The sequence below is a fragment of the Lampris incognitus genome, chromosome 2 (assembly GCF_029633865.1).
Source record: "Lampris incognitus isolate fLamInc1 chromosome 2, fLamInc1.hap2, whole genome shotgun sequence".
Lineage (NCBI taxonomy): Eukaryota > Metazoa > Chordata > Actinopteri > Lampriformes > Lampridae > Lampris > Lampris incognitus.
Window position 1 is genome coordinate 1,795,461 of NC_079212.1, and position 27,393 is coordinate 1,822,853.

A 27,393-nucleotide genomic window follows, 5' to 3' on the forward strand; every position below is an offset into this window, starting at 1 on the left:
CAGCAGAGATCCGTAACGCTGCTTCTTTGGACAATTTTAAAGACTACTGAAAACCTACCTTTTACTAAGACCTGTGGACTGTAGTGTTTTCAGCTTCTTCTTCTTTTTTTGGTTATCTAGTGTAAAGCGTCCTTGGGTTCCTTGAAAGGTGCTATACAAAACTAAGTTGTTGTTGTTGTCGTCGTCGTTGGTGGTGGTGGTGTAGGTGTAGTCCGCATCTGCGGAGACACACGAGCGTGTCGGTTCGTCTCCCTCTCCTCTGGCGTTTCACTGCACGAATAAAGGTGAGTGCACCTTTGACCAAAATGTCCAGTACTTCCACAAATGGGACGGGAAAGTTGGGAAATGATACACAGACGTTGTTTCCCTGATGTTCATAAGCTCTTCTCTGGTGAAAGAACTGTGGGTGTTGTCGCAAAACACTGAGTTTGCAAAAAACAAAACAAAACAATGCACACCGACACAACGAGACTGCCATCCGCAGCGCCACCTTGTAAGCAAATGATGTCAATCAATTATGTACTCATCATACTTAGCTCATTCTCTTTATCTTATTAAATTGTTTGGTAATCATCTGGTTTGTCAGACTGGATACACAACAAACTGTAGCCGGGTTCACTTTGGTTGAGTCGGTGCAGAGACACTTAACACAGCGAGTACTCTTCCATAATACTCATGCAACACTTCATGTTGAGTTCTTCCATAATACTCAAGCAACACCTCATGTTGAGTTCTTCCATAATACTCAAGCAACACCTCATGTTGAGTTCTTCCATAATACTCATGCAACACTTCATGTTGAGTTCTACCATAATACTCAAGCAACACCTGATGTTGAGTTCTTCCATAATACTCATGCAACACTTCATGCTGAGTTCTTCCATAATACTCATGCAACACTTCATTTTGAATCCTTCACATGGAGAACAATACTCATGCAACACTTCATGTTGATTTCTTCCATAATACTCATGCAACACTTCATGCTGAGCTCTTCCATAATACTCATGCAACACTTCATGCTGAGTTCTTCAGGTGGAGAATAATACTCATGCAACACTTAACGTTGAGTTCTTCAGACGGAGAATAATACTCATGCAACACTTCATGTTGAGTTCTTCAATAATACTCCTGTAACACTTCATGTTGAGTTCTTCAGATGTAGAATAATACTCATGAAACACTTCATGTTGAGTTCTCCAGACGGAGAATAATACTCATGCAACACTTAATGTTGAGTTCTTCCATAATACTCATGCAACACTTCATGTTGAGTTCTCCAGACGGAGAATAATACTCATGCAACACTTCATGTTGGGTTCTTCCATAAAACTCATGCAACACTTCATGCTGAGAATAATACTCATGCAACACTTAACGTTGAGTTCTTCAGACCGAGAATAATGCTGATGCAACGCTTCATGTTGCGTTCTTCAATAATACTCATGCAACACTTCATGTTGAGTTCTTCAGATGGAGAATAATACTCATGCAACACTTAATGTTGAGTTCTTCCATAATACTCATGCAACACTTCATGTTGAGATCTCCAGACGGAGAATAATACTCATGCAACACTTCATGTTAAGTTCTTCCATAAAACTCACGCAACACTTCATGCTGAGTTCTTCCATAATACTCATCTAACACTTCATGTTAAGTTCTTCAGATGGAGAATAATACTCATGAAACACTTCATGTTGAGTTCTCCAGACGGAGAATAATACTCATGCAACACTTCATGTTGAGTTCTTCTATAATACTCATGCAACACTTCATGTTGAGTTCTCCCAAATTATTCACGCAGCACTTCATGTTGAGTTGTTCCATAATACTCGTGCAACATTTCATGCTGAGTTCTTCCATAATACTCGTGCAACACTTCATGTTGAGTTCTTCCATAACACTCGTGCTACACTTCATGCTGAGTTCTTCCATAATACTCATGCAACATTTCATGTTGATTTCTTCAGATGGAGAATAATACTCGTGCAACAATTCATGTTGAATTCTTCAGACGGAGAATAATACTCATGCAACACTTCATGTTGAGTTCTTCCATAATACTCATGCAACACTTCATGTTGAGTTCTTCAGACGGAGAATAATACTCATGCAACACTTCATGTTGAGTTCTTCAGATGGAGGATAATACTCATGCAACACTTCATGTCGAGTTCTTCCATAATACTCATGCAACACTTCATTTTGAGTTCTTCAGACGAAGAATAATACTCATGCAACACTTCATGTTGAGTTCTTCAGACGGAGAATAATACTCATGCAACACTTCATGTTGAGTTCTTCAGGTGGAGGATAATACTCATGCAACACTTCATGTCGAGTTCTTCCATAATACTCATGCAACACTTCATGTTGAGTTCTTCAGACGGAGAATAATACTCATGCAACACTTCATGTTGAGTTCTTCAGACGGAGAATAATACTCATGCAACACTTCATGTTGAGTTCTTCAGATGGAGAATAATAGTCATGCAACACTTCATGTTGAGTTCTTCAGGTGGAGAATAATACTCGTGCAACACTTCATGTTGAGTTCTTCAGATGGAGGATAATACTCATGCAACACTTCATGTCGAGTTCTTCCATAATACTCATGCAACACTTCATGTTGAGTTCTTCAGGTGGAGAATAATACTCAAGCAAAACTTCATGTTGAGTTCTAAACACGGAGAATAATACTCATGCAACACTATATGTTGAGTTCTTCAGATGGAGAATAATACTCATGCAACACTTCATGTTGAGTTCTTCTATAATACTCATGCAACACTTCATGTTGAGTTCTTCCAAATTATTCACGCAGCACTTCATGTTGAGTTGTTCCATAATACTCGTGCAACATTTCATGCTGAGTTCTTCCATAATACTCGTGCAACACTTCATGTTGAGTTCTTCCATAACACTCGTGCTACACTTCATGCTGAGTTCTTCCATAATACTCATGCAACATTTCATGTTGATTTCTTCAGTTCGAGAATAATACTCGTGCAACAATTCATGTTGAATTCTTCAGACGGAGAATAATACTCATGCAACACTTCATGTTGAGTTCTTCCATAATACTCATGCAACACTTCATGTTGTGTTCTTCAGACGGAGAATAATACTCATGCAACACTTCATGTTGAGTTCTTCAGATGGAGGATAATACTCATGCAACACTTCATGTCGAGTTCTTCCATAATACTCATGCAACACTTCATTTTGAGTTCTTCAGACGAAGAATAATACTCATGCAACACTTCATGTTGAGTTCTTCAGACGGAGAATAATACTCATGCAACACTTCATGTTGAGTTCTTCAGGTGGAGGATAATACTCATGCAACACTTCATGTCGAGTTCTTCCATAAAACTCATGCAACACTTCATGTTGAGTTCTTCAGACGGAGAATAATACTCATGCAACACTTCATGTTGAGTTCTTCAGATGGAGAATAATAGTCATGCAACACTTCATGTTGAGTTCTTCAGGTGGAGAATAATACTCGTGCAACACTTCATGTTGAGTTCTTCAGATGGAGGATAATACTCATGCAACACTTCATGTCGAGTTCTTCCATAATACTCATGCAACACTTCATGTTGAGTTCTTCAGGTGGAGAATAATACTCAAGCAAAACTTCATGTTGAGTTCTAAACACGGAGAATAATACTCATGCAACACTATATGTTGAGTTCTTCAGATGGAGAATAATACTCATGCAACTTTTCATGTTGAGTTCTTCAAACGGAGAATAATACTCATGCAACACTTGATGTTGAGTTCTTCAGATGGAGAATTATACTCATGCAACACTTCATGTTGAGTTCTTCAAACGGAGAATAATACTAATGCAACACTTCATGTTGAGTTCTTCCATAATACTCATGCAACACTTGATGTTGAGTTCTTCCATGATACTCATGCTAAACTTCATGTTGAGTTCTTCCATAATACTCATTCAACACTTCATGTTGAGTTCTTCCATGATACTCGTGCTAAACTTCATGTTGAGTTCTTCCATAATACTCATTCAACAGTTCATGCTGAGTTCTTCCATAATACTCGTGCTACACTTAATGTTGAGTTCTTCCATAATACTCGTGCTACACTTCATGTTGAGTTTTTCCATAATAGTCATGGAATACTTCATGTTGAGTTCTTCAGGTGGAGAATAATACTCATGCAACACTTCATGTTGAGTTCTTCAGACGGAGAATAATACTTATGCAACACTTCATGTTGAGTTCTTCAGACGGAGAATAATACTCATGCAACACTTCATGTTGAGTTCTTCAGATGGAGAATAATAGTCATGCAACACTTCATGTTGAGTTCTTCAGGTGGAGAATAATACTCATGCAACACTTCATGTTGAGTTCTTCAGATGGAGAATAATAGTCATGCAACACTTCATGTTGAGTTCTTCAGGTGGAGAATAATACTCATGCAACACTTCATGTTGAGTTCTTCAGATGGAGGATAATACTCATGCAACACTTCATGTCGAGTTCTTCCATAATACTCATGCAACACTTCATGTTGAGTTCTTCAGGTGGAGAATAATACTCATGCAACACTTCATGTTGAGTTCTTCAAACGGAGAATAATACTCATGCAACACTTGATGTTGAGTTCTTCAGATGGAGAATAATACTCATGCAACACTTCATGTTGAGTTCTTCCGTAATACTCATGCAACGCTTGATGTTGAGTTCTTCCATGATACTCGTGCTACACTTCATGCTGAGTTCTTCCTTAATACTCATGCAAAGCTTCATGTTGAGTTCTTCAGATGGAGAATGATACTCATGCAACACTTCATGCTGAGTTCTTCAGACGGAGAATAATACTCATGCAACACTTCATGTTGAGTTCTTCAGATGGAGGATAATACTCATGCAACACTTCATGTCGAGTTCTTCCATAATACTCATGCAACACTTCATGTTGAGTTCTTCACACGGAGAATAATACTCATGCAACACTATATGTTGAGTTCTTCAGATGGAGAATAATACTCATGCAACATTTCATGTTGAGTTCTTCAAACGGAGAATAATACTCATGCAACACTTCATGTTGAGTTCTTCAGATGGAGGATAATACTCATGCAACACTTCATGTCGAGTTCTTCCATAATACTCATGCAACACTTCATTTTGAGTTCTTCAGACGAAGAATAATACTCATGCAACACTATATGTTGAGTTCTTCAGATGGAGAATAATACTCATGCAACATTTCATGTTGAGTTCTTCAAACGGAGAATAATACTCATGCAACACTTGATGTTGAGTTCTTGAGATGGAGAATAATACTCGTGCAACACTTCATGTTGAGTTCTTCAAACGGAGAATAATACTCATGCCACACTTCATGTTGAGTTCTTCACAGGGAGAAGGGAGGACAACATTTGCGGAGAAAAGAAGACTTTCCTGACTAGATGACTTATCAGAGAATTGGCTCTCTTAATTTCTGATGAATTGAGGCGTGTTGATATATTTCTATCATTTACGGCAAAGCAGTGAAGGAAGTACATCATAGTACACACATTAAAGCTGTAGCTGCATCTCTAAGTGTAAAAACAAAACGTTGTGTTAGTTTAGTTCACGTAAACTGAAACGACCCTCGAGGCCAAAGCAGCGAGGACTAAAAACATGCAGCAGAAACAAATACCTTAAAATTGGCAGATTAAAGCATCAGTGGGAAACAGCAGTATTGGTATGGGAGTTTACTGAAACCAGATGATCTGGATTTGACCCTACCTGAAGGCTTGGACGGTGGACCCCAAAAAATATCTGGACAGCTCCGCGTTTCTAGAATAGATCAGTTCGATCTGGAAAGTGCAGAGCAAGAAGCAGCAGTTTAGCATTTCAACAATAACAATATCTCCGAATAAATTAGATGTTGACATAATACGACAAATAATAACAAATGATAACTCCAAATGAATGACAACAACAATCGGTTTACAGCATGTTAACAAGCGCGACACCCAATAACAAGAATGAGCGCTAAAGATCCACCAGCGAGACGCGTTTTAAAGGACGTTGGAAACCCGACGCTCCGGTGGACACCAGAGCTCCACAGAGACTGGCTCCTCCGGGTTTCACTGAATCGGAATTGAAAACCGGCAGCACGGTCGTCCAGTGGTCAGCACTGGTCCTCCCAGCAAGAAAGTCCTGGGTTCGAACCCCAGGCCGTCCCGGGTCCTCTCTGTGTGGAGTTCACGTGTTCTGCCCGTGTCTGCGTGGGTTTCCTCCCACCATCCAAACGACATGCACGTTAGGGTTAATACTCCTGCCTGTGCCCCTGAGCAAGGCAGTGGAAAGAAGAGGTGGAGTTGGTCCCCGGGTGCTGCAGCTGCCACTGCTGCTACACAACAGGATGGTTACATGCTGACAACACATATATACACTTTAAGAACACAATGACAAAAAAATAGTGTCTTTCTTCTTTCTTCTTCTACTACAAACATTGTAACGTAGTATAGCTGTTGTGTTGTTGTTACTCTATCTTAAGTACACTGAGAGAGTTGTGTTGTAGTGTTGTTGTTACTCTATGTTCAGTACACTGAGAGAGTTGTGTTGTAGTGTTGTTGTTACTCTATGTTCAGTACACTGAGAGAGTTGTGTTGTAGTGTTGTTGTTACTCTATGTTCAGTACACTGAGAGAGTTGTGCTGTAGTGTTGTTGTTACTCTATGTTCAGTACACAGAGAGCTGTGTTGTAGTGTTGTTGTTACTCTATGTTAAGTACACAGAGAGTTGTGCTGTAGTGTTGTTGTTACTCTATGTTAAGTACACTGAGAGAGTTGTGTTGTAGTGTTGTTGTTACTCTATGTTCAGTACACTGAGAGAGTTGTGTTGTAGTGTTGTTGTTACTCTATGTTCAGTACACAGAGAGCTGTGTTGTAGTGTTGTTGTTACTCTATGTTAAGTACACTGAGAGAGTTGTGTTGTAGTGTTGTTGTTACTCTATGTTCAGTACACTGAGAGAGTTGTGCTGTAGTGTTGTTGTTACTCTATGTTCAGTACACAGAGAGTTGTGTTGTAGTGTTGTTGTTACTCTATGTTCAGTACACAGAGAGAGGTGTGCTGTTGTGTTGTTGTTACTCTATCTTAAGTACACTGAGAGAGTTGTGTTGTAGTGTTGTTGTTACTCTATGTTCAGTACACTGAGAGAGTTGTGCTGTAGTGTTGTTGTTACTCTATCTTAAGTACACTGAGAGAGTTGTGTTGTAGTGTTGTTGTTACTCTATGTTCAGTACACAGAGAGAGGTGTACTGTTGTGTTGTTGTTACTCTATCTTAAGTACACTGAGAGAGTTGTGTTGTAGTGTTGTTGTTACTCTATGTTCAGTACACTGAGAGAGTTGTGTTGTAGTGTTATTGTTACTCTATGTTCAGTACACTGAAAGAGTTGTGTTGTAGTGTTGTTGTTACTCTATGTTAAGTACACTCAGAGAGTTGTGTTGTAGTGTCGTTACTCTATGTTCAGTACACTGAGAGAGTTGTGTTGTAGTGTTGTTGTTCTATGTTCAGTACACAGAGAGTTGTGTTGTAGTGTTGTTACTCTATGTTAAGTACACTGAGAGAGTTGTGCTGTAGTGTTGTTACTCTATGTTCAGTACACTGAGAGAGTTGTGCTGTAGTGTTGTTCTATGTTCAGTACACTGAGAGCGTTGTGTTGTAGTGTTGTTGTTACTCTATGTTAAGTACACTGAGAGAGTTGTGTTGTAGTGTTGTTGTTACTCTATGTTCAGTACACTGAGAGAGCTGTGTTGTAGTGTTGTTGCTCTACGTCAAGTATGTATTGATATGACAAGTACATGCAGTATCCGGTCATGATGTTATACCGCCGCACCAGTAGGTGGCAGTAGCGTAAGGTTGTCGGGCCATCCTGGTTTTATATGCGGAACGAGCGACGAATAAAAACCCTCTGAATCAAGACTCCCGTGTGCGAGCCTCGTCAACATGTGGCACCAGGAGACCCATGAAACCGGAAGGATGGACAATGGAAGGACGGAAACTGGAAGGACGGAAACTGGAAGGACGGACAATGGAAGGACGGAAACTGGAAGGACGGACAATGGAAGGACGGACAATGGAAGGACGGACAATGGAAGGACGGAAACTGGAAGGACGGACAATGGAAGGACGGAAACTGGAAGGACGGACAATGGAAGGACGGAAACTGGAAGGACGGACAATGGAAGGACGGACAACGGACGCTTCCAGGCAAAGGTTTGAAGTGTGTACTCTTGCTGTCGGTCTGAAAGACGACGAAGAAAAGCGGAAAATAGCATCGTTGCTAACCGTAGCAGGCCGCGCAGCACCGCATGTGTACAACACGTTTGTTTTGCGCATGCGGAAAAAGACACGTGCGAGGCTGTAATAGCCACATTTGACCAGCACTGCACTCCGAGACGACACGTGGCCTAGCAACAGAAGTGTCTCCAAAAGGAGTCGGAGTCAGTTGAACAGAATGTCACGGACTTCCGGCTAGAAAGTCGTTCGTGTAACTTCGGGACATTATGTGGATCCTTGATCACAGATCAAGTAGTGATTGGACTGAGGGACAAGAACGTGAGGATGCAACGTCTCGAAGACCCGGACCTGACGTCAGAGAAGGCATAAAGATTTGCCAAAGCACGAGGATCCAAATAAAGACTCGACAACGGCGCCGCCGCGGCCGAAACAGCTGAGGTGGATGCTGTGCGGCTGAAGCAGCTGAGGTGGATGCTGTGCGGCTGAAGCAGCTGAGAGGTGGATGCTGTGTGGCTGAAACAGCTGAGAGGTGGATGCTGTGTGGCTGAAACAGCTGAGAGGTGGATGCTGTGCGGCTGAAGCAGCTGAGGTGGATGCTGTGCGGCTGAAACAGCTGAGAGGTGGATGCTGTGTGGCTGAAGCAGCTGAGAGGTGGATGCTGTGTGGCTGACACAGCTGAGAGGTGGATGCTGTGCGGCTGAAGCAGCTGAGAGGTGGATGCTGTGTGGCTGACACAGCTGAGAGGTGGATGCTGTGCGGCTGAAACAGCTGAGGTGGATGCTGTGCGGCTGAAGCAGCTGAGGTGGATGCTGTGCGGCTGAAACAGCTGAGGTGGATGCTGTGCGGCTGAAACAGCTGAGAGGTGGATGCTGTGTGGCCGACACAGCTGAGAGGTGGATGCTGTGCGGCTGAAACAGCTGAGGTGGATGCTGTGCGGTTGAAGCAGCTGAGGTGGATGCTGTGCGGCTGAAGCGGCTGAGGTGGATGCTGTGCGGCTGAAGCAGCTGAGGTGGATGCTGTGCGGCTGAAGCAGCTGAGATGTGGATGCTGTGCGGCTGACACAGCTGAGAGGTGGATGCTGTGCGGCTGAAGCAGCTGAGATGTGGATGCTGTGCGGCTGACACAGCTGAGAGGTGGATGCTGTGCGGCTGAAACAGCTGAGAGGTGGATGCTGTGCGGCTGAAACAGCTGAGAGGTGGATGCTGTGCGGCTGAAGCAGCTGAGAGGTGGATGCTGTGCGGCTGAAGCAGCTGAGAGGTGGATGCTGTGCGGCTGACACAGCTGAGAGGTGGATGCTGTGCGGCTGAAACAGCTGAGAGGTGGATGCTGTGCGGCTGAAACAGCTGAGAGGTGGATGCTGTGCGGCTGAAACAGCTGAGAGGTGGATGCTGTGCGGCTGACACAGCTGAGAGGTGGATGCTGTGCGGCTGAAACAGCTGAGAGGTGGATGCTGTGCGGCTGAAACAGCTGAGAGGTGGATGCTGTGCGGCTGAAACAGCTGAGAGGTGGATGCTGTGCGGCTGAAGCAGCTGAGATGTGGATGCTGTGCGGCTGAAACAGCTGAGAGGTGGATGCTGTGCGGCTGAAACAGCTGAGAGGTGGATGCTGTGCGGCTGAAGCAGCTGAGAGGTGGATGCTGTGCGGCTGAAGCAGCTGAGAGGTGGATGCTGTGCGGCTGAAACAGCTGAGAGGTGGATGCTGTGCGGCTGAAGCAGCTGAGATGTGGATGCTGTGCGGCTGACACAGCTGAGAGGTGGATGCTGTGCGGCTGAAACAGCTGAGAGGTGGATGCTGTGCGGCTGAAACAGCTGAGAGGTGGATGCTGTGCGGCTGAAACAGCTGAGAGGTGGATGCTGTGCGGCTGAAACAGCTGAGAGGTGGATGCTGTGCGGCTGAAACAGCTGAGAGGTGGATGCTGTGCGGCTGAAACAGCTGAGAGGTGGATGCTGTGCGGCTGAAACAGCTGAGAGGTGGATGCTGTGCGGCTGAAAGAGCTGAGATGTGGATGCTGTGCGGCTGAAACAGCTGAGAGGTGGATGCTGTGTGGCTGAAACAGCTGAGAGGTGGATGCTGTGCGGCTGAAACAGCTGAGAGGTGGATGCTGTGCGGCTGAAGCAGCTGAGAGGTGGATGCTGTGCGGCTGAAAGAAAAGAGAAGAAGCAACGTCAAGTCGAACAGAAAAGCGGCTCAACAGCAGGAGAGCGCGGGCTGCAGTCGGTGGGGCACCAGGCCCGCGCCTAAACGGTGCCCGGCCTTGGGGAAGGACTGCAGGAAGTGCGGAGATAAAAATCACTTCGCCAAATGTTGCTTCACAAAGAAGAAAGTGCAGCTTGTGGAGAACAAGGGTGACGGCAGCAGTGCTGAGGAGGAGACACCGTTCTTCGTGGAAACAGTCAAGCTCGTGGATGAACGGGAAGGCGGAGAAAGGCGTACAAATTGTGAAGCGCCTTGTAAAGAAAGCCATAGAAGACTGTGAGGACCCGTATCTGGCTATGCTTGACTACCGAGCCTCAGCACTGGAGAATGGACTTTCACCAGCAGAGACGCTCATGAAAAGGAAGCTGAGGACCAGGCGTCCAGCAGCACAACTGAGGAGTGTCAGATCAACGCTTACGGCAGAACGGCAGTGCCACTGAAACCCCTGGCCCAGGAGGAAATTGTGCGGGTCAGATGTGATGGACAGTGGGGACCACTGGCTAAAGTGATTAAAGAGACAACAGCAAGGTCATATGAGGTCATCACAGAGCATGGACTGACACTAAGGCGAAACAGGAGACACCTGCTCAAGGTGCCTCAGAGGAACATCGAGATTATGGATAATAACACCAAGAACATGGCAGCTCAAGGACAAAGCCAACAACCGAACGTGACAAAACAACCGACCATGTCAAAACAACCAAATGTGACAAAACAACCGAACGTGACAAAACAACCGAACGTGACAAAACAACCAAATGTGACAAAACAACCAAATGTGACAAAACAACCGAACGTGACAAAACAACCGAACGTGACAAAACAACCGGATGTGACAAAACAACCGAACGTGACAAAACAACCGAACCTGTCAAAACAACCGAACGTGACAAAACAACCGGATGTGACAAAACAACCGAACGTGACAAAACAACCGAACGTGACAAAACAACCGAACGTGACAAAACAACCGGATGTGACAAAACAACCGAATGTGACAAAACAACCGACCATGTCAAAACAACCAAATGTGACAAAACAACCAAATGTGACAAAACAACCGAACGTGACAAAACAACCGAACGTGACAAAACAACCGGATGTGACAAAACAACCGAACGTGACAAAACAACCGGATGTGACAAAACAACCGAACGTGACAAAACAACCGAACCTGTCAAAACAACCGAACGTGACAAAACAACCGGATGTGACAAAACAACCGGATGTGACAAAACAACCGAACCTGTCAAAACAACCGAACGTGACAAAACAACCGGATGTGACAAAACAACCGAACGTGACAAAACAACCGAACCTGTCAAAACAACCGAACGTGACAAAACAACCGGATGTGACAAAACAACCGGATGTGACAAAACAACCGAACCTGTCAAAACAACCAAATGTGACAAAACAACCGAATGTGACAAAACAACCGAACATGACAAAACAACCGGATGTGACAAAACAACCAAATGTGACAAAACAACCGGACGTGACAAAACAACCGGATGTGACAAAACAACCGGATGTGACAATCCTGCCTGAGGAAACAGGAATGAGAGAAACCAAGAGCAGCGATACTACACTGAGAGAACGCCCTGAGAGGCAGACAGAGAAACCAAAAAGACTTGATTGAAGAAATGTGAAGGAAAAAAAAGATTGTAAAGAGCATATAAAAGAAATGAGAAATGTGTATACGTGGGCCTACAGTAAAATGTTTTGTTTATAATTGAGTGAGTTGATCAAGGAATTTATGTTGTAGTTTTGCAGTGTAAAAGCAGAAATTTGGGGTTAATTAAAAAACACAGGGCTATGGTCCATAGCATGTTATCTGTTTTTATTTTCTTAAAAAAAAGAAAAAGGAAAGATGTATTGATATGACAAGTACATGCAGTATCCGGTCATGATGTTATACCGCTGCACCAGTAGGTGGCAGTAGCGTAAGGTTGTCGTGCAAGCCTCGTCAATACAAAGTACACTGAGAGAGCCACGAGACCAGACTCACATTCCATGTGTGTGCAAACCTACATGACCAATAAACATAGTTCTGATTCTGGAACTCGAACCGGAAATGAATACTGTACTTATGTACTGGCCACAGTATGAGTATTTGCGTCTTTGAGTACCCTGAAAAAGGATTTATCAATCAAATGTATTATCATTATTATTATTATGCAGACATAATTATACAAGAACAAGGGTGATGTGCAGAACTGCAGCAACTACAGAGGTATAAAGTTGATCAGCCACAGCATGAAGATATGAGAGAGTAATAGAAGCTAGGTTAAGAGGAGAGAAAGAGTAATAGAAGCTAGGTTAAGAGGAGAGAAAGAGTAATAGAAGCTAGGCTAAGAGGAGAGAAAGAGTAACAGAAGCTAGGTTAAGAGGAGAGAAAGAGTAATAGAAGCTAGGTTAAGAGGAGGGAAAGAGTAATAGAAGCTAGGCTAAGAGGAGAGAAAGAGTAATAGAAGCTAGGTTAAGAGGAGAGAAAGAGTAATAGAAGCTAGGTTAAGAGGTGAGAAAGAGTAATAGAAGCTAGGTTAAGAGGAGAGAAAGAGTAATAGAAGCTAGGTTAAGAGGAGAGAAAGAGTAATAGAAGCTAGGCTAAGAGGAGAGAAAGAGTAACAGAAGCTAGGCTAAGAGGAGGGAAAGAGTAATAGAAGCTAGATTAAGAGGAGGGAAAGAGTAATAGAAGCTAGGTTAAGAGGAGGGAAAGAGTAATAGAAGCTAGGTTAAGAGGAGAGAAAGAGTAACAGAAGCTAGGTTAAGAGGAGAGAAAGAGTAACAGAAGCTAGGTTAAGAGGAGAGAAAGAGTAACAGAAGCTAGGTTAAGAGGAGAGAAAGAGTAACAGAAGCTAGGTTAAGAGGAGAGAAGAGTAACAGAAGCTAGGTTAAGAGGACGGAAAGAGTAACAGAAGCTAGGTTAAGAGGAGGGAAAGAGTAACAGAAGCTAGGTTAAGAGGAGGGAAAGAGTAACAGAAGCTAGGTTAAGAGGAGGGAAAGAGTAACAGAAGCTAGGTTAAGAGGAGGGAAAGAGTAACAGAAGCTAGGTTAAGAGGAGAGAAAGAGTAATAGAAGCTAGGTTAAGAGGAGAGAAAGAGTAATAGAAGCTAGGTTAAGAGGAGGGAAAGAGTAATAGAAGCTAGGTTAAGAGGAGGGAAAGAGTAATAGAAGCTAGGTTAAGAGGAGGGAAAGAGTAATAGAAGCTAGGTTAAGAGGAGAGAAAGAGTAATAGAAGCTAGGTTAAGAGGAGAGAAAGAGTAATAGAAGCTAGGTTAAGAGGAGAGAAAGAGTAATAGAAGCTAGGTTAAGAGGTGAGAAAGAGTAACAGAAGCTAGGTTAAGAGGAGAGAAAGAGTAACAGAAGCTAGGTTAAGAGGAGGAAAAGAGTAACAGAAGCTAGGTTAAGAGGAGAGAAAGAGTAATAGAAGCTAGGTTAAGAGGAGAGAAAGAGTAATAGGAGCTAGGTTAAGAGGAGAGAAAGAGTAATAGGAGCTAGGTTAAGAGGAGAGAAAGAGTAATAGGAGCTAGGTTAAGAGGAGAGAAAGAGTAACAGAAGCTAGGTTAAGAGGAGAGAAAGAGTAACAGGAGCTAGGTTAAGAGGAGAGAAAGAGTAATAGGAGCTAGGTTAAGAGGAGAGAAAGAGTAACAGAAGCTAGGTTAAGAGGAGAGAAAGAGTAACAGGAGCTAGGTTAAGAGGAGAGAAAGAGTAATAGGAGCTAGGTTAAGAGGAGAGAAAGAGTAATAGAAGCTAGGTTAAGAGGAGGAAAAGAGTAACAGAAGCTAGGTTAAGAGGAGAGAAAGAGTAACAGAAGCTAGGTTAAGAGGAGAGAAAGAGTAATAGAAGCTAGGTTAAGAGGTGAGAAAGAGTAACAGGAGCTAGGTTAAGAGGAGAGAAAGAGTAACAGGAGCTAGGTTAAGAGGAGAGAAAGAGTAACAGGAGCTAGGTTAAGAGGAGAGAAAGAGTAACAGGAGCTAGGTTAAGAGGAGAGAAAGAGTAACAGGAGCTAGGTTAAGAGGAGAGAAAGAGTAACAGGAGCTAGGTTAAGAGTAGAGAAAGAGTAACAGAAGCTAGGTTAAGAGGAGAGAAAGAGTAATAGAAGCTAGGTTAAGAGGAGAGAAAGAGTAACAGAAGCTAGGTTAAGAGGAGAGAAAGAGTAACAGAAGCTAGGTTAAGAGGAGAGGTGATGATCAGCAGCAGCAATATGGTTTCATGCCAGGAAAGAGCACCACAGATGTGATGTTTGCTTTGAGAATGTTGATGGAGAAGTATAGAGAAGGCCAGAAGGAGTTACATTGGGTCTTTGTGGGTTTAGAGAAAGCATATGACAGGGTGCCGAGAGAGGAGGTGTGGTATTGTATGAGGAAGTGGGGAGTAGCAGATAAGTATGTAGGGGTGGTGCAGGATATGTATGAGGGAAGTGTGACAGTGGTGAGGTGTGTGGTTGGAATGACAGATGGGTTCAAGGTGGAGGTGGGATTACATCAAGGATCGGCTCTGAGCCCTTTCTTGTTTGCAATGGTGATGGACAGGTTGACGGACGAGATCAGACAGGAGTCTCCATGGACGGTCCGCGGTGGCGTAGCGGTCTAAGCGTCGGCTTGGTGTCGATGCAGTTGCCCACTGGGGACTGGGGTTCGCGCCCCGGTCTCGTCAGATCCGACTATGGCCGGACTCGATGAAGCAGCAATCATTGGCAACGCTGTCTTCGGGAGGGGGGCGGAGTCGGCTTGTGTTCGTCATGTGAATGCGTCTCTGTGTGTGTCGGAAAAACAGTGGTTCGGCTTGGATTCGCCTTGTCACGAAAGTGGGGAGGCGCTTTCCTTCGAGACTGCCGGCCGGAGAGATGCAGTTGGCGAACGCATGCAATACGAGGGTGGGTGTTTGAATTAAAATAGGGATCAATTGGCCACTAAATTGGGAGAAAAAAGGGGAAAATCAGAAATAAATTAAAAAAAAAAAAGAGTCTCCATGGACGATGATGTTCGCGGGGGACATTGTGATCTGTAGCGAGAGTAGGGTGCAGGTGGAGGAGAGCCTGGAGAGGTGGAGGCATGCACTGGAGAGAAGAGTGAAAGTCAGTAGGAGCAAGACGGAATACCTATGCATGAATGAGAGGGAGGACAGTGGAATGGTGAGGATGCAAGGAGTGGAGGTGATGAAGGTGGATGAGTTTAAATACTTGGGGTCAACTGTCCAAAGTAACGGGGACTGCAGGAGAGAGGTGAAAAAGAGAGTGCAGGCAGGGTGGAGTGGGTGGAGAAGAGGGTCAGGAGTGATGTGTGACAGAAGGGTACCAGCAAGAGTTAAAGGGAAGGTTTACCAGATGGTAGTGAGACCAGCTATGTTGTATGGTGTGGAGACAGTGGTGCTGATGAAAAGACAGGAGGTGGAGCTGGAGGTGGCAGAGATGAAGATGATAAGATTTTCATTGGGAGTGATGAAGAAGGACAGGATTAGGAAGGAGTATATTAGAGGGACAGCTCAGGTTGGACGGTTTGGAGACAAAGCAAGAGAGACAAGATGGAGATGGTGTGGACATGTGTGGAGGAGAGATGCTGGGTATACTGGGAGAAGGATGCTGAATATGGAGCTGCCAGGGAAGAGGAGAAGAGGAAGGCCAAAGAGGAGGTTTATGGAGGTGGTGAGGGAGGACATGCAGGCGGCTGGTGTGACAGAGGAAGATGCAGAGGACAGGAAGAAATGGAAACGGATGATCCGCTGTGGCGCCCCCTAACGGGAGCAGCCGAAAGTAGTAGTAGTGACAGTGGTAGTGGTAGTAGTAGTAGTGGTAGAGGTGGTATTAGTAGTAGTAGTAGTAGTGGTAGTGGTATTAGTAGTAGTAGTAGTAGTAGTAGTGGTAGTGGTGGTATTAGTAGTAGTAGTAGTAGTAGTAGTAGTGGTAGTAGTATTAGTAGTAGTGGTAGTGGTGTTATTATTATTATTATTAGTAGTAGTAGTAGAAGTAGTAGTGTTAGTAGTGGTAGTATTAGTAGTAGTAGAAGTGGTAGTGGTAGTAGTAGTAGTGGTAGTGGTATTAGGAGTAGTAGTGGTAATGGTGGTATTAGTAGTAGTAGTAGTAGTAGTGGTGGTATTAGTAGTAGTAGTAGTAGTAGTAGTAGTGGTAGAGGTGGTATTAGTAGTAGTAGTAGTAGTGGTAGTGGTATTAGTAGTAGTAGTAGTAGTAGTGGTAGTGGTGGTATTAGTAGTAGTAGTAGTAGTAGTAGTGGTAGTAGTATTAGTAGTAGTGGTAGTGGTGTTATTATTATTATTATTAGTAGTAGTAGTAGTGTTAGTAGTATTAGTAGTGATAGTGGTGGTATTAGTAGTAGTAGAAGTGGTAGTGGTAGCAGTAGTAATAGCAGTGGTAGTGGTATTAGGAGTAGTAGTGGTAGTGGTAATGGTGGTATTAGTAGTAGTAGTAGTAGTAGTAGTAGTAGTGGTGGTATTAGTAGTAGTAGTGGTAGTAGTAGTAGTAGTGGTAGTGGTGGTAGTAGTAGTAGTGGTAGTAGTATTAGTAGTGATAGTGGTGGTATTAGTAGTAGTAGTAGTAGTTGTGGTAGTGGTGGTATTAGTAGTAGTAGTAGTGGTAGTGGTATTAGTAGTAGTGGTAGTGGTAGTAGTGGTAGTGGTGGTATTAGTAGTAGTAGTAGTAGTTGTGGTAGTGGTATTAGTAGTAGTGGTAGTGGTGGTAGTAGTAGTAGTAGTAGTAGTGGTAGTAGTAGTAGTAGTAGTAGTGGTAGTAGTATTAGTAGTGGTAGTGGTGGTATTAGTAGTAGTAGTAGTAGTGGTATTAGTAGTAGTGGTAGTAGAATATTCGGCCATAACTTCATACTAATTCGTACCTCTGCCTCTCCACGCAGCTGAACAGAGGAAAGGAGGAGGGAAAGGAGAGAAAAGAGGAGAGACTCCTCACCTTCCGGTTGACCAGCGCCGCCAGATGTTTGAACTGGGGATTGTTGGGCTCCTCATAAGCTGGTTGGAAGCGCTGGTTCGTGATCCCCAGGGAGCCGATGTAAACCTTTTTAACCCTCACATCCGCCTGCACTGAAGGAGGAAAAGAAAGGGAAGACAGAAGGAGAAGAGAAGAGTGACTGAGTTTAAAACCATGGGGTTTCCCCCTTTTCTCCCCAATTGTACTTGGCCAATTGCCCCACTCTTCCAAGCCGTCCCGGTCGCTGCTCAACTCCGGGGAGGCTGCAGACCACCACATGCCTCCTCCCATACATGTGGAGTCACCAGCTGCTTCTTTTCACCTGACAGTGAGGAGTTTCACCAGGGGGATGTAGCGCGTGGGAGGATCACACTATTCCCACCAGCCCCCCCCCCCGAACAGGCGCCCTGACCGACCAGAGGAGGCGCTAGTGCAGCGATCAGGACACATACCCACATCCGGCTTCCCACCCACAGACACGGCCAATTGTCTCTGTAGGGACGCCTGACCAAGCCAGAAATAACACTGCATTACACTGTATTACACTGTATTACCCCGTATTACACCGTATTACCCCGTATTACACTGTATTACACCGTATTACATCGTATTACCCCGTATTACACCGTATTACCCCGTATTACACCGCATTACCCCGTATTACACTGTATTACACCGTATTACATCGTATTACCCCGTATTACACCGTATTACCCCGTATTACACCGCATTACACTGTATTACACTGCATTACACTGTATTACACCGTATTACCCCGTATTACACCGTATTACCCCGCATTACACCGTATTACCCCGCATTACCCCGTATTACACCGCATTACCCCGTATTGCACTGCATTACACCGTATTACACCGCATTACACTGTATTACACCGTATTACCCCGTATTACACCGCATTACACTGCATTACACCGTATTACCCCGTATTACACCGCATTACACCGTATTACCCCGTATTACACTGTATTACACCGTATTACACCGTATTACCCCGTATTACACCGTATTACCCCGTATTACACCGCATTACACCGTATTACCCCGTATTACACTGCATTACACTGTATTACACCGTATTACCCCGTATTACACCGTATTACCCCGTATTACCCCGTATTACACCGCATTACACCGCATTACACCGTATTACACCGCATTACACTGTATTACACCGTATTACACCGTATTACACCGCATTACACTGTATTACACCGTATTACCCCGTATTACTCCGTATTACCCCGTATTACCCCGTATTACCCCGTATTACACCGCATTACACCGCATTACACCGTATTACCCCTATTACACTGCATTACACTGTATTACACCGCATTACACTATATTATACCGTATTACACCGTATTACACTATATTACACGTATTACACCGTGTTACACTATATTACACGTATTACACCGTGTTACACCGTATTACACCACATTACAGCATATTACACCGTATTACACCGTGTTACACTATATTACGGTGTATTACACTGCATTACACTATATTATACCGTATTACACTATATTACACGTATTACACCGTGTTACACTATATTACACGTATTACATCGTGTTACACCGTATTAAACCACATTACAGCATATTACACCGTATTACACCGTGTTACACTATATTACGGTGTATTACGCTGTATTACACTATATTACGGTGTATTACGCTGTATTACACCATATTACGGTGTATTACACTGTATTACATCGCTCTCACATCGTGAACGCCACATGCATTTGTATGAAATTAAAAAATGTATCTTTCCTCCCTCCCTGTTCTTGCATCACAGGTCAGCTGGATTATTCAAGAGCCATAAAAAATGAATGGAAGCCAACTGGCCACTTGGTGACTCAGTCGCCAGACTGGCCACTTGGTGACTCAGTCGGCAGACTCGTCACTTGGTGACTCAGTCGGCAGACTCGTCACTTGGTGACTCAGTCACCAGTCTGGCCATTTGGTGACTCACTCGCCAGACTGGCCACTTGGTGACTCACTCGCCAGACTGGCCACTTGGTGACACAGTCGCCAGTCTGGCCATTTGGTGACTCACTCGCCAGACTGGCCACTTGGTGACTCAGTCACCAGTCTGGCCACTTGGTGACTCAGTCGGCAGACTCGTCACTTGGTGACTCAGTCACCAGTCTGGCCACTTGGTGACTCAGTCACCAGTCTGGCCACTTGGTGACTCAGTCGGCAGACTCGTCACTTGGTGACTCAGTCACCAGTCTGGCCACTTGGTGACTCAGTCGGCAGACTCGTCACTTGGTGACTCAGTCACCAGTCTGGCCACTTGGTGACTCAGTCGGCAGACTCGTCACTTGGCGACTCAGTCGGCAGACTGGCTTTGCGTTGGACTGTGGCGTTATTGCATAGAGGTGGGTGAACATAACGCATGGTGGCGCTGAACATAACGTGTTTCTCCGTGAAGTTTTACAAAAGCAGCTACTGACGGTGGAAGTGCCAGACCAGCAGTCCTGTGATGAGCGCCAGCGCGGCAACAGACAAGAGCACACCAAGGCCAAGCCACAACTTCCTGTGAGCAGTCTTCTTCTGCAGCGGCCGAGAGTCTGAGGCTGGTAAGAACTGGAGGGCCGTGTCCCAATCGGTGTCCTGGAGGACAGAAGTCACAAAATAGTCAAATTGTGAATATTTGTCTTATGACATTATAAATTATACAATTTATTTGTGCAATTGCTGAGTATGATTGCACAGTATATTTAAAGCAGTGATGAGTTTTGTATCGTTGTTGACTTTGCGCCCCCTTGTGGACTAAACTGGAAATGTTTGACAGAGAGCGATTTTTTTTTATTGAGAAATATTTTCTTAACATTTCAATTTGGCAAAAAGTAGAACAGAAAGAAGACCAGGGTAATTAGTTCCATGCCAGAAATGTACAAACAGAATAAAACAAGCAAAAAACAACAACAACATATGGACCCACACAAGCGCTTTACTTAATCGGGTATAATCCTGAGGAGTTTGCAAACCTTGATAGTTTTTGTGAATTTCTAATTACAGATTTTTAAATGTAGTAGAGTTTGAAGATATAAGCTTAGATCTGTTTGTTTAAATGTTATATAAGATCGGCTCTATGCATAACTGTCGTCCACTGACTTCCGGGTTCTACTGCAGCGGTCATCCCAGTTTCCTGTCCGTTGGCGTGTGCTGTTGACAGCGGCATATTTTCGCGATGTGTGCAACTTGAAACTCTTCACCCGTGTGCTGGCAGGTGCAGGTAGACGTGTGTAGACAGTTGTGTGCATGTCGTTGACATTTATCCATGCTACATCTTGCAGGCTTCGCCAAAAATATGCCATCGTCAACAGCACACGCCAACAAACAGGAAGCTGGTATGACCGCTGCAGTAGAAACCGGAAGTCCGTGGATTACAGTTATGCACAAAGTCGATTATCTTATACACCTCCTTCATCCTCTGGTATCTAGCGTTTTAGTTCGGTAGAGAAGACTGAAGCCCTATTCACATGGAACAAGTGCTGCCTGGGGACCTCATGGTTTAGACCCCCCTCCCAAACACACACACACACACAGACACACAGACACACACCCACGTCTGTGCTTCATGTGGCGCATTCGCGCGGGATAAGCAGTCTGTGGTCTCGCCATAGGTCGAGGGACATAATCGCCCCGCATGAGACTGAAAATGTCAAGGCTGCGTGTAGCCTCTGCTGCCTGTACACTGTTTTCCTCGGCAACCCCCTTTTGAACATCTTATGTAGTACTATGGCCTTGAACATACACAGAGTACTGTGTAAAGCAGTGCACTGTGTAAAGCAGCGTACTGTGTAAAGCAGAGTACTGTGTAAAGCAGTGTACTGTGTAAAGCAGCGTACTGTGTAAAGCAGCGTACTGTGTAAAGCGGAGTACTGTGTAAAGCGGAGTACTGTGTAAAGCAGAGTACTGTGTAAAGCAGCGTACTGTGTAAAACAGAGTACTGTGTAAAGCAGAGTACTGTGTAAAGCAGCGTACTGTTTAAAGCAGCGTACTGTGTAAAGCAGCGTACTGTGTAAAACAGAGTACTGTGTAAAGCAGCGTACTGTGTAAAACAGAGTACTGTGTAAAGCAGAGTACTGTGTAAAGCAAGAGTACGGTGTAAAGCAGAGTACTGTGTAAAGCAGCGTACTGTGTAAAACAGAGTACTGTGTAAAGCAGCGTACTGTGTAAAGCCGAGTACTGTGTAAAACAGAGTACTGTGTAAAGCAGCGTACTGTGTAAAGCCGAGTACTGTGTAAAACAGAGTACTGTGTAAAGCAGCGTACTGTGTAAAACAGAGTACGGTGTAAAACAGAGTACTGTGTAAAGCAGAGTACTGTGTAAAGCAGAGTAGTGTGTAAAGCAGAGTACTGTGTAAAGCAGCGTGCTGTGTAAAGCAGAGTACGGTGTAAAACAGAGTACTGTGTAAAGCAGAGTACTGTGTAAAGCAGCGTGCAGTGTAAAGCAGAGTAGTGTGTAAAGCAGCGTACTGTGTAAAGCAGCCTGTTAGAAGACTAGACTAATACTTTATGTCTATCTCTGCGCAGATGAAGTGGATTATTAAACCGTTATAAAGAATCGTACTGACTACCGAACCTCTGCTGGAGGGAAAAATGCAGGCTCCGTTTATTCGGTCGTTTTGGGAGAAGAAGAAAATGAACAGCGTCTCAGTGACGTAATCAATCCACGCATGCAAGCGCAACACCGCCCACTTGTGGACAAACAAGGTCGTAAACAAAATAATAGTACACAGTAACACATAGTCATACAAATACACTGGTGTTATATCTCAACACTCCCACTTATGAATCATGAACTTACTGTATACCTTTTCTTATTCATAGAACAAAAATAAAAATAAAACTTGGTATAACCCATACCACTCACATTTCACACACCAAACATTGCCTTAGCAAATGTCTTCAGTTTTACCTTGGATGCGGGCTTCGTCATTACATCCATCTGGTGTAAAATCAAGTCATATTGAGCCGCCTTCTGTAGAAGCACTCGAACACTTGTTAGGTCGGCTGTTTGGCGAAAATGTCTCCCCATAATCCACCCCAGCTCTCTGGCTATATCCCTTTGCTACAAATCTAGCCTTGTACTTGTCGTGTCCGTCTATATCTGTCTTTATCGCATACACCCACCTTCCTCCCACTGTTTTCTTGCCCTCTGGCAATTTCGTAAGGGTGAATGTTTTGTTGTCTCTTAGAGACTCCATTTCCTCGTCCATTGCCCTGGACCACTTTTCTGATTCTGGCGATTCCATGGCCTCTTTAAAGGTCAGAGGGACACCGCACACTGCCCTGTATGCATAATCTATAGTAGTGAGTGAGCTGTCATCACTGTCGCCCTGACTATAGTCAGTCAGATATCTCGGAGGGTTGCGTTCCCTTTGGGGGTACCTCCCACTGGCTGAGGCTTGTGATGTCACCCTTGGGTGCTCCTCGTCATCATCCTCGGGTGCTGACTGTGTACCATCAGTCTGTACATTTTTCTGTACTCTAGGCTGAGTTGCAGCTGTCTCAACAGACTTTCTCTCTCTTACCCAGTCTTCTGGGTGCAGACCTGGTGTCTGAGTCTCATTTTCACTAGTTGCCTTGGGTACAAATTTAACTAGTCTGTGTTTCTGTACTTTCTCTTGGTCAGGGTAGTAGACTAGGTAGTCCGGGCTGTTCTTGTCGTATCCTACAAAACGCCCCCTCTCACATTTAGAATCTAACTTTCCCTTGTCCTGCTGGTAAGCATAGCATTCTGTCCCGAACTTTTGCATTCTAGCCACGTTGCACTTTTTTCCTGTCATTGCCGTGTATGGCGTAGTGCCTGTGTGCTTGTTGAAGCATCTGTTTCTGGTGTGGGCTGCCTCCTGTACAGCATAATGCCAGAGGCTCTTTGGTAGACCACTATCCATTAGCATACACCTTGCCATCTCTGCAACGCCATTTTGATGGGGAGAGTATGGGCAGGACGTCTCATGTCTTATTTTGTTCCATCTCAACAGGGTTTGAAACTCCTTGCCTGTAAACTCAGTTCCATTATCTGACCTTATGCATTTCACTGTCCCATAGGGAGCTACATCTGCCAGAAATTTCTCGGTCGCTTGCACTGTGTCACTCTTTGTTTTTAAGAAATAAACACACACTGCCCCTGTGCACACATCTGTAAACGATTGTATGTACCTGAAACCATTAATGGACTCGTTTGCCACAGGACCGGCTAAATCAGTGTTTACCAACTCCAGTGGTGTCTTGGCTTTGTCTGTAGATTTCCTGTTCCTGTTTTGGGTAAACTTCCCTTCTATGCATACTGCACACTCTTTGTCAGGTTTACACACTTTACCCTTTATATGCATACCATCAGTGATATCCTGTAGCTTTATGATATCGTCCTAGTTGCAGTGGCCCATTATCTCATGCCAAGTTTCTATATCATGGCTCACATGGCACTTTTCAACAACACATTCAGTTTGCAAATAGTACATTTTCCCCTGTACAAAAATGTCAAACCTGGTACCATCCGGTGACATCAGGTCATCTCTGCCCTCTTCGAAGAACACACTGGCTCCGTGTGCTGTCGCAGACTTCACAGAGAAGAGCTCTTGGGGGTACGATGGAATATATAGTGCGTTCCGCAGTGTCACTCTACACCGTCGCCCCTCACTGTCGAGCAGACATACCGTAGCATCTCCCCTGCCCTGCACCACACCAAAGGTGCGCTTACCGTCCGCCAGCTCCATGCAGTGTTTCTCTGGCTCGAACGAGCTGTCAACGCTCTTGAACTTCTTCTTATCATTGACTATGTGGGAAGAAGCTCCACAGTCCACAATCAATCCTGGTTTGAACTGTTGCCGTCGTCCTGGTCCTGCTGAGCTGGTCTCTCCAGCCTGCACTCTGAAGATGTAGTCCTCTTCTTTCGCAGCATTCCCCGGTCCCTGACCTCGACCTGCTCCGTGACCACCACCGCTGCCGCCACCTTGCTCGCGTGCACACCTGGCTCCATCAGCGCGGTCCTTCTTCTTGCACACTTTGTCCGTGTGACCCTTGACCCGGCAGAAGCTGCACCACACGCTGCGTGAACAGTCCGTTTTCCGATGGCCTTTGTCACCGCATCGCCAGCACACCGTTTGTTCATCATCTCCCTCACAGCGTTTCACTGGCTTTTTCTTAGGCGCTGCGTGGGCCTTCATCACCCTCTCGGACGTCTCGTCCGATGCTGTAGCATTAGCTACATCTTCTGCCGCCTCAAAGTTTCTCAATTTGGCCTTAAATTGTCCCAATGTCAACTCACTGTCGCCATGTGTCACCATTAGAGTGAATGGCTTATATCTCTCGGGTAACCCCCTCATCACCATGGCCATCATTAGTCCCTCACTCGGTGCTTCTCCCGCCCCTTTGAGAGCCGTAATGATTTGTTCAGCTCGGATAATGTATTCGGTGATCGTCTCATTATCAGCTTTCTTTAGCCCAGTCAATGTTACATACAGAGTGACAATCCGGGGTCTGCCCTTACCAATGTAATGTTCCCGCAACACCCGTAGACTCTCTCTACCGTTGTTCTTCGTTTCTCTGAAGATCAGTCCCAAGCTTGTGTTGTCCAATAAAGGCGCCAATGCGCAGTAGGCGTCCGCGTTCCGCTCCTCGTCTAGGGCCTGCTCTTCCACTGTCAAAGGTCCCACGGGCTCGGTAAGAATGGTGGTTTTCAGCCCCACACCATGCATGCAACAGAGCACTCGCTCTTCCCACAGTTCATACTCATCGGCCTGTCCGTTGAATGTGGGCCACCTGCTCTTCTTTCGCTCCATCTCCCTAGGTAGCGTTAGCTTAGCTTAGCGTTCCGTTAGCTTCCCGATAGCCTCTCTCGATGCTAACTAGCTTCACACTTGCTAACTAGCTAACCTGCGCGCATCCCGCCATCCGAGGTTATCACACTTCGTGTACTTCTTTTATCAAGCTACTAAATAATCCAACGTTATCTGGGCCCATAACCTGTTAGAAGACTAGACTAATACTTTATGTCTATCTCTGCGCAGATGAAGTGGATTATTAAACCGTTATAAAGAATCGTACTGACTACCGAACTTCTGCTGGAGGGAAAAATGCAGGCTCCGTTTATTCGGTAGTTTGGGAGAAGAAGAAAATGAACAGCGTCTCAGTGACGTAATCAATCCACGCATGCAAGCGCAACACCGCCCACTTGTGGACAAACAAAGTCGTAAACAAAATAATAGTACACAGTAACACATAGTCACACAAATACACTGGTGTTATATCTCAACACAGCGTACTGTGTAAAACAGAGTACTGTGTAAAGCAGAGTACTGTGTGAAGCAGAGTACTGTGGGAGCGCAGGAATGAAGACACAACGACCCGGCTTCTCTCTTGGGACCCTCGCCGGGTCGTTTTATCGTCCCGCCTTGAAAACGACCCGGCTTCTCTCTTGGGACCCTCGCCGGGTCGTTTTATCGTCCCGCTTCAAGGCGGGACTCGCCGGCATGTGGCGTGTTACCCCACGGAACTCTCCCGCTTACCCTCAGCACACAACACACGCGACGTGGGGACATCTGATTGGCTAAAAATACAGTCGGGTCTGTCACGTGTTGCGTCTGCGTGAATCTGAGGTGTACACAATGAAGGAAGACAAATAAAACGGCTGTTGTCATTGTGTGACTTGAGTTTGCATGTGTGTACCTCCGCTACGGCAGAGCTCCGTGCCAGCTGTGGCACGCTGACGTCACTGTCGTGCCAATCATGGCGGCAAACAAACCCTCGAGCGTCATATAGCTTGAACAGCGGTTCTATATACGTCATAGACGCGCTGTGCGGCTTCTCGCTGTGACGTGTGTAGTGCGCATGTGCACACCGCAGACCCGGGGCGAGCTGTTTCATACTGCTGAGATGGGCGGGGTGCATGCGGGCGGGGGGCGGTGGGGGGCCCCCACCCACCCAGCGCACCCCCCCACCCAGCCAGCGCAGCTGCACTATCTGCGTTCATGATGGTTTCGCCGCTGCTGTAATGTTACACCTGCGGAACACGTGTGTATATTACACTGACTGGGGCGCACTGAAAAAGCAGTGTGTCTTTCCGTCCATCCATCCATCCATCCATCATCCATCCATCATCCATCCATCCATCCATCCATCCATCCATCCATCCATCCATCCATCCATCCATCCATCATGCAAGCCGCTTACGCTGCTCTCAGGGCCGCGGGGATGCTGGAGCCTATCCCAGCAGCCACCGGGCGGCAGGGGGGGGGCACCCTGGACATGCCGCCAGGCCATCAGTGTTGTTGTGTTGGTTTGGTTTGTTTTATGTGGAACTTGTGCGCCCCGTCGAGCATCTAGCGCCCCTAGCGTTCACCTACACTGTGTCTGCAGCGAGACGTCCCCGCTGAAGGACTGTCTGTACGTCACTACAGTGTATTGTAATGACATTACACTCATACTGCGAGCTATGTTGCACACACACACACACACACACACACACACACACACACACACACACACACACACACACACACACAGACAAACACACGAGCACACACGCAAACACACACACACACAAACACACACACGAGCACACACGCAAACACACACACACACACAGGCAAACACAAACACACACACAGACAAACACACACACACACTCACGCAGAGTTTCGGTGCTGCTGGATGGACAGGTGCTACCAGCGCCTCCGCCCTACCTGCGTCACTAAACTCACCTGTCGCGGAGTAAACTTCAGACCCGAATCCATCAAGTCCATGACTGAGAGGCCCGACAGAGCCTGAGGTCTCTACACACGTCTCTTCCTGCTTCCCTGCTCTCTTTTTACCCATGCATTCCCACACAAACACCCTCCGCCACGGTGTTGAACGCGGGGACGGCTGCGGCAGGTCAAGTCCAGGTGAAGTCCAGGTGAAGTCCAGGTGACAGTTAAGAGAACTG

General features: G+C 45.4%; 1 protein-coding gene across 1 annotated transcript in view; it reads right to left on the reverse strand.

Moving 5' to 3' along the window:
- The window catches only part of LOC130107378 (suppressor of tumorigenicity 14 protein homolog), a 67,776-nt gene extending 40,565 nt beyond the window's left edge, over positions 1–27,211 (reverse strand). The window contains exons 1-4 of the mRNA XM_056273960.1: positions 27,170–27,211; positions 19,908–20,067; positions 17,396–17,526; positions 5,775–5,845 (exon numbers count right to left, since the gene is read on the reverse strand). Coding sequence (XP_056129935.1) covers positions 5,775–5,845; positions 17,396–17,526; positions 19,908–20,067; positions 27,170–27,211 — 404 coding nt within the window. The remainder of the gene's footprint in view (positions 1–5,774; positions 5,846–17,395; positions 17,527–19,907; positions 20,068–27,169) is intronic.
- Positions 27,212–27,393: the final 182 nt, after the last annotated feature.